Below are 8,702 nucleotides of genomic sequence, written 5' to 3'. Positions count from 1 at the left end.
CCGAAAAGTCAGATCTAATCATGTATATCTCATATTTAACTGTGTCCGGATTCTCGTTCTTTCTTTGTTTTGATTATATGCTTGTAGGTAAGTAGGGTTTCTTTTCTTTAGAAAATAGCATTTTAAAGAATATTTTGCAATTTTATTTTTTCCAGGGTTGTCTATTCACACATCAAATATGGTAACGTTTATAGTGCCAATCAAACAAATTCCCTGGGCTGGGAAGTATACTTTCATACTCGGCTGATAACTGTCAGGTGGAGGAAACTGTGTACTAATTTGGTGTCAGTAGTTTTTTTTAATATATATATATATATATATTTAAAACACTATAACACATTGGCGATTCGATGAGTTAAAAAGGGGAGGGGGGGGGGGGGGGGGGGGGGGGGGGTAATTTTTCGTAATCATGGTTAAAACACAATTAAATTAGTGAATAAATGATTTTTTTTATCAAAAAGGGCTTCCTATACGCCCCACCTGAATCTGGCACTCCTCCAATTCTGATCTTAAAACTTCACAGAATTATTTTACACACATATTGAAGAGAACAAAAAAAAAACGTTAAGATATGACACCAGACAACCTCTGGCGATTTTTCGGACTTTGAACAGGCCGATTAATATGCAGTGGGGTTTACTTGGTTTTTTCTCTCATCCCTCCCCCTAACATAGAAAAAAAATCTTCATATTTTAGTCAATAAAAAAATAGACCATATATTTTGCAATCAAATCCTTTACAGATCTTGAAACTTTCCAAATTATTAAAAAAAAAAATATTGCACACGCCCATTTTAGTTGCACATTTGTCTTTAAAGACACTAGGTTTTAGCTTATTCATTTGAATATTGTATTTTGATATAGGACATGTTTTGCATATCAGTATTATCTTATTGTAACATATTTTACAAAAAAAATAATTTTGAAATGTTTTGCAAATTTTAGATTTTCTATTATTTTCAAACTTGAATTTTACTAATCCCCTGGAAAATTTCTCCTGATGTGGATTCATTATTATTCGTGTAATACCAATTTTCGTGGATTTCGGGGGCATAGGTAAAACGACGAATTTAAATGTTCAACTTTATAAGTTTTTTTGCAGATTTTGACAAAACCACAAAATCAAATATCAACGAAAATGCAATGTTTCCTCAATCCACAAAAATGGGTATCCATGAATATAAATGAATCCACAATATATCTCGTTTTTCGTATTCTTGTCAATTTGTAAGCAATTGTGTTTCAAACTCTAAAATCTTTATTGAAAATCAAATGATGAAATTTCAGCTGTATATTTTCACTGATTGTATTTAAAACTACTAGGATTCTTTTAATATTGATATTCTTTTTTTTGCAGATGGGTTTAAAATTCATGAACATGGAACACGTAAGTGTATATATTATTCCTCTCCTTTTTTCGTACAAGAAGATGCTTTCAAAAAAGCTTGTCTCACCTCAGCAGTTATAAGTCATAAATAAGTTTTAGAAGTGCTTTTAGGAAGTTTTGGTCCTCGGTGCTCTTCAGCTTTGTACTTGTTTTGGCTTTCAAACTTTTTTTATCTGAGCGTCACTGGTTGGTCTTGAGTGGCCGAGACGCACGTCTGGCGTATTGAATTTTACGCCTAGTACCTTCTGCTAGCTATTATTCGTGTGTTTCTTTGTCCTATATGTTCTCCCATTTATTTGTATTGTGGTCCTGTCATGTGATGTTGTCGTTTTGGTGTTGTGTTTGACGTTGCCATAAAAGCGGGAGTTTTGGCATGCCACAAAACCAGGTTCAACCCACCATTTTTTTCTTAAAATTTCCTGTACCAAGTCAGGAAAATGGCCATTGTTATATTATAGTTCGTTTCTGTGTGTGTTACATTTTAATGTTGTGTTTTTGTTGTGTCGTTGTTCTCTTATATTTGATGCGTTTCCCTCAGTTTTAGTTTGTAACCCGGATTTGTTTTTATCTCTATCGATTTATGAGTTTCGAACAGCGGTATACTACTGTTGCCTTTATTTAGAGTCTCGTATATCGTTCTAATGAACTTCTCATTAAGATGCTTATAATATTTACATATTTTAAGATAATAGAGATTCAAGACTTCATCACCCACCCAGCCATATTAGACCTGCAACGAAAAACAAAGACAATAATAAAAATGATAAATTAAAACGTGGTAATTATTATTATAGATAGATGACACAAAGAAGGGAAGGGATACATCTACTTTTTCGCAATCAGTTAATTCAAATTACCCTTTCCTCGGCGTGAAATCGAACAAAAATTCTAATGACAAAAGGAGTAAGCCCGGTAAGACCCCTTTTTGCCCCAAAATATAGCATTTTTACAAATGTGTTAAAATGTAAACTTTTAGCTATTTATTGGAAAGTAAAATACTTCTGTTCCATAAATGGGCTGTTTTGGACAATAAAATTGCACATGCATCAGGAAATAGCATCATAAATTCATGCAATATTACTGAAATCTTCAAAATTTTAGCATTTGTACTAATTTTAAGACGGTTTTTGTCTAAAATGGAAGTGGCCGCATTTGTGTTCAGTCTTAATATTTAAATATATGTTGTATTTGATGATAATACATAACATATATAAAGGTTGAGACTGAACACGAATGCGGCCACTTACATTTAAGACAAAAACCATCTGAAAAGTGACGTTTTATGGCATATTTGATATATTTTGCATATTTAAGCTTGAATTTGAGCGTCTTTAATGACCAAATCAGTCCAAATCGTTTACATAAACTAATTGAATCGACTGAAGTAGACACTTAAGTGTTTAAAAAATGTCAAAAATCTTTCATTAGATGTACTTCGAATATTAGGCCAAAACTAGCCCTTACCGGACCTTCTCCTTTGGTTTTACAATTAAATTTTGTATCCGCACTAATAAACGTTTCGGTAATCAAATGGATTATTTTTATGTAATATGAGCTGAGTCGGATAGAAATCGACCTTATGCAAATTAATATCAATACATCTGTTAACCTATTTCGGGTTGAACAAATCTCTACGGAAAGTATGTAACTGTTAGCAAATTGAGTTGTAATAAGAACCCTACAAAACAGAACAACATTCATCTTTTATTTCGTATTTGAATGTTTGAAAATCAACCACAGCCTTATACATGCACATGTGTACATGTACGTGTACTTGCATAAGGTCGATTTCTATTCGATGCAGCTCATATCATGATTTTTCCGGAATGGATCGGATTGGGGGTTTGAATTTGAGTAGGATTATGAAAACCATTATACAACTTTTCAGCTCGTAAAAAAGTGTTAATTGTTTGACTCTCGTTTTAACTGATGAAACCGATGGAAAAGCAATTCAAGCTGTTCGATAGTTTAGTCACATGTATACCATTTACAAACAACTGTAACTCGTGTCGAAAAACATATTGAAGTTACATTTCACGTACAGATCGATCTTCAATAAAGAAATGATTGCTTCTTTTTGTAATTTTATTAAGGTGTAAAAGCGTTGACCGATTCATATTTCATAGAAAAAATGTGCGCATGATCAACGCTTTTACAACCCTATAAAATTATAAAAAGATGTATTCATTTCTTATAATCATAATATGTTTATGCTACAAACAAAACATTACGAGTTATATCAAACTATCCGTTTGTTTTTCTATTCATTGGAAGCACGAACAGTCATGAATGTGGCATCTTTTATTGGGAAATGAAATTCAAATTTAGAATGCCTCGCGATTATTGTCAGCCAATCGAAAGTACGGATTCTTATGAAACATACATGTAATGTAATTATTCTTATAACGACTTCCAGTTTACGTATTATCATTTTTGTTTGTATGATTGATATGGATCGTAATACTGCATTTATACACTATAAACGAATTTTGCTTTAAATTGACCATATGATACTTAAGTGTTCTTTTGTTTTCTTTCAGATGAAGATCGAAGCTTGGAAAGCTTTATAAATTGTTTAAATGGTTGTCAATTAAACAACCAGGATTCAAGCTCGTTGTTCCATAGAGTGAGACGATCGGGCAAGTCATTGGAACTAGTTCCCGCGGGAATAGAAACTGATAGTTTAGTCTCGGAAAAAAAACGCAAGGAGACGGGAAGCAAAATTAACAATGAGGAAAACATTGAGGTCACAAATAAACCAAATCATAAAACAACCTTATCTGATATTTTACGTTCACGATCTGGTACCACACATTATATGTCTGTAACTGAAGGGTCGGATTCCAGTCTAGAAAGTTCAGACCAAAGTTCACAAGAGTTAAATGATGATGAAGATGTTGTTGGCCATGAAGACATCAGTTCCAGTTGGAACTGTCATCATTTATGTTTGCGTAATTCAAATATTTTTGGTAAGTTTTCCAATAAAAATCAAACAAAAAAAACAGTATAACTATACCTTTGAAAGTTAGTTATCCGATCAAAGACCAAACATACTCATTGTAATGTCGGAAATATTTATCGAGTTATTGTTTCACAAGTGTCCCACGTGTCATACAACTTGATAGAACACCTGTCGAAGTATGAAGGACGGTTGAAACTCGATGAATATTACTTTTAAAATGAATGGCAAAAAAATCAAACCCTGATGCTGATCTCTAATTCAGTGATAAATCAATGGTATTTTTACACACCGTGTGATGGCTTACGGTAACGCAGATGCAATATGTAATGGTAATCGAAAGGCAGACGAAAATCTACTGTATACGATAGCCAAGACAATTGATTTTAATGGTAATCGAGAACACCGATCCTAATGTATCTTCCATACTTATAGCCGGTATTATGGGCGTGTTTTATTTACCGTGTACTAACCCTAATAATTCAGTCCTCTCCGTATTTGATCTCTCTTACTTGCAAGTGATCGTAGGGCAGCGGAATATAACGACTGAATTATTCGTGTTAGCCGTGTACTGAAAATTGTGCGTTCGAAGAACTTTCTTTTATCAAAAAAGAATAAATAAGAAGGTAACGAATTGAGTGAGGGGCTCAGAAAAAAACGACATAAAGACAAACAAAACACAAAAATAATCGGGGTATGAAATTAAGAAAATTATAAATAGAAAGACATAGACATCAATCTTATTTGAAACTGCTAGCATGTGCTTCAATCGTGTAGAAGATTCCTTCCCCAGGAGTGGCACCCGCCGTGTTACTCGTAATAAAACCAGCTCAGCCGGTAACAAATATTTTAACAAGACTTAATAGTGGCAAAAAATTAGAAAGTGGTCATTCAAAGTCGTCAATTTTGCCAGATGAAGTTTAAGTAATGTCATTTTGATTTGTCGACAGTACGAAAGGCCAACGTAATTAAGAAAAATACTGAGCGTCAAACAATGCTATTGATAATTAGATTATTCTTTTGTCCAAGACTGAAAGAGTTGAAAATCAGTAATATCATGACAAAGTTTGCGTGAAATAGAACTTTAGTACATTAGCATTTCATTCACAGACAATTTCATAATATGAGCTGCATCGGATAGAAATCGACCTTATGCAAGTACACGTACATGTACACATGTGCATGTATAAGGCTGTGGTTGATTTTCAAACATTCAAATACGAAATAAAAGATGAATGTTGTTCTGTTTTGTAGGGTTCTTATCACAACTCAATTTGCTAACAGTTACATACTTTCCGTAGAGATTTATTCAACCCGAAATAGGTTAACAGATGTATTGATATTAATTTGCATAAGGTCGATTTCTATCCGACTCAGCTCATATCATAACGTAACTTTTAAGTCATTTGAAAGATTGAACGTCTGCGTTATGTGTGTTGTTTGGTTGCTGTCTGTATAAGCTTATATCCCACTTCTCACTGAAGATAAATTACACTTTACCATAAAATGTACCAAACTCAATGATTTTGAGGAATAATTTTTTTCAGAATATTTCAGATATTTTACCATCTTTCAATAATCTTTCGGACATTGAAAATTTCTATTTCACATTTCGAAGTAATGATTGTGATGTCAGTAAATGTTGCATAAAAGGTATTAATGAGATGTACAAGTACAGACGTTCACTAACTTATTCTATGTTATATATTATATAAATTGTATTACTAGTATCTAAAACTGTACCTCCTCAGTCAAATAGATAGAAAGGGGGGGGGGGGATCGAAAAATTACAAGATTTTATATATATCTCTTTATATATATATATATATTTTTTTGTTATGTATTGATATATTATTGGTTGTAATGATTAATATTTGTTCTTTGTTTGTTTGTTGATGACAATCCAGATTTTGGATTTTATATCAATAAAATCTTTTGACTTTGAATTTGACTTTTCATAAATTAAGGAATTAAACCATTTATTTATAATATATATCAATTTTCTTGTTTGTCTTTTTATAGGTTAAACACATCAATGGAAGTTTGATTTATGAACATAGACAAAAAGTGATCTGACGTATTATGTTTCTTCTGTGTATGAACTGACGATTTATGTTTCTACAGTGTGTATACTAATGATTTATGTTTTTTCTGTGTATATACTGACGATTGTGTTTCTTCTGTGTACATGTTGCTTCTGTGTATATGTTACTTCTGTGTATATACTGTTTTATATTGTTTTAAATATGTTTTATTTGTATTTATTTATTGTTTCTTTTTATCCATTGTTCTGAATAAAAGTAAACATGAATTATCAATGTATCAAGTAATAATCTGTTCTGTCGAATACGAAAACATCTGATTAAATTGCAAGTTTATAAATGATGATATCAAATTTTAGAGTCGCACCAATCTGATCTTTCACGATACTCCGTTAGGAAATGACCATTTGGTTTTACTGAGTTGATTGGGAGGGAGAGGAGTTTTTGCAAACATAATTAAGGATGTTCGCTCTTCTTGTTTTGAATTTTTGCCAGATATTCGGAATCCTCTGGTTTTATCCATTTAGTGCCATTAAACTTGAAATTTTCCCCGCTAACCCCTACTTTTCTTTTCATTACATATAGTTTAAAAAGTCATATTAGAAAATGCTATAAAATCCTTGTAATTTTTTCATAATTTTTTAAAGAAAAAGGGTTCCAATGTTAAATGTATGAAAAGTATAGAGATAATTATTTCCCGCCAAATTTTCAATGGCTTATATCTCGAAAACAAGCACACGGACCCTTCATTTTTTCTACCTTTTTAGTTCCTTTATTTATATACTATCAATTTATAACAATCTTTTTAAAAGCTTGTTATTTTGAAACAGAGTAGCGAACATCCTTAATACATAACAAAATATAAATTTTCATATATGTACAGTAATGAGAATTCATGATCCTGCAACCTGTCTTTACTGTCTCCTTATATTTCGTCATTGCACAAAGTCATGCGTTTCTCAGATTGCTTATGACGTCTTCATAGTAAATCCGTTGGATGTGTACTGATTGATACTTTAGTCTGGGAGAACATGACTTATTTATTAGTTGTAATTGGCCTTGAACTAGCTTTCAGTAACTGCGAGTAATCTTTTATCGGTGCTTTGTATCTATTGTTTTATGTTTGTTGTTTTTGTGTCTTGTACCAATCTTTTAAGTTAAGCCATTGCAACTGATGTTTACAGTGTGTTCCTAGTACATGTATGTTGTGCTGTTACACCTCTGTCCCATATTAGGGGCGGGTTTGACGCTCACAAATATGTTTAATCACGCCACATTCTTTATGTTCCCGTCCTAAGTCAGGAGCCTGTAGTTCAGTGGTTGTCGTTGGTTTATGTTAGTCATATTTGTTTTTCGTAATTTGTTTTGTTATAATTTATGTCGTTAGTTTTCTCGTTTGAATTGTTTCACATTTTTCATGTCGGTGCTTTTATAACCGGCTATACGGTATCAGTTTTTCTCGTTGCTGAAGGTCGTATGGCCTAAAATTGCTTATATCCACTTTATATTTACTCAGTGGATCGTTGTCCCATTGGCAATCATAAAGGTTTACGACCGAGAGCCCCGATTTAAGTCAGATTAGAGTCGAACACTTGACTGATTACACACTAACTGATTACACAAAACGTTTGCATTGAAGGTGGACCTTGTTTTTTTAAAATTTATTATCGAAGGTGTATGCAAACGGGCTTTAATAAACAATGTAAAAAGGTATTAACAAAAAGTACGGAATACCCTGCAAGGAAAATTATTCAAAAATTTTATAAATACTATATATGCCCCCCCCCCTCCCCTAAAAAGAAAGAAACCTACACAAACACAAACGGACTTATTTGTAAACAATGAATGTGTAAAAAGGTATAAAAGTACATTAGGTATTCCTAGAAGGAAAAATATTTCTATAAATTTTAGAAATACTAATCGGAACAATTCTTTCTGGAAAAAGAGTGTACCTCACTATAGGGTATCTTTGTTATTCTCACCCCCCCCCCCCCCCCCCCCCAAAAAAAATAATTTGAAAACGAAAACAAACACAAACACAAACACAAACAAAGCACAAACGGGCTTTTATTAGTAAAAATGAAAAATGTTATTTAGATACGGATACATTTCAGAAATACTGAAACAAGTCTTCCTAGCAAAAGAGTGTACCTCACTTAAGGATGCCTTTGTTATTCTCTGCGCCTCTCACTAAAAAGAATGAACACAAAACATATTTTAACAAAAAGAAAAAACACAGATAAATGATAATCAAGAGAAAAGCAAAGAAATAAAACAACCTATAAATAGATTAATAATTATTATAATCACTAGAA

At 32.3% G+C, this 8,702-nt stretch overlaps 1 protein-coding gene across 1 annotated transcript; it reads left to right on the top strand.

The window, feature by feature from the left end:
- Positions 1–6,546, top strand: LOC127721339 (uncharacterized). The gene is made up of 4 exons (XM_052228094.1): positions 1–87; positions 1,357–1,386; positions 3,927–4,355; positions 6,368–6,546. Exons 1-4 carry the CDS (start codon positions 21–23, stop codon positions 6,370–6,372), a joined length of 531 nt encoding a protein of 176 aa, XP_052084054.1. The 5' UTR covers positions 1–20; the 3' UTR covers positions 6,373–6,546.
- Positions 6,547–8,702: the final 2,156 nt, after the last annotated feature.

Source organism: Mytilus californianus, unplaced genomic scaffold, assembly GCF_021869535.1.
Source record: "Mytilus californianus isolate M0D057914Y unplaced genomic scaffold, xbMytCali1.0.p SCAF_12, whole genome shotgun sequence".
Taxonomy (NCBI): Eukaryota; Metazoa; Mollusca; class Bivalvia; order Mytilida; family Mytilidae; genus Mytilus; species Mytilus californianus.
Note: the sequence above shows the minus strand (reverse complement) of the source record. Positions and strands in the feature narration are given on the sequence as shown.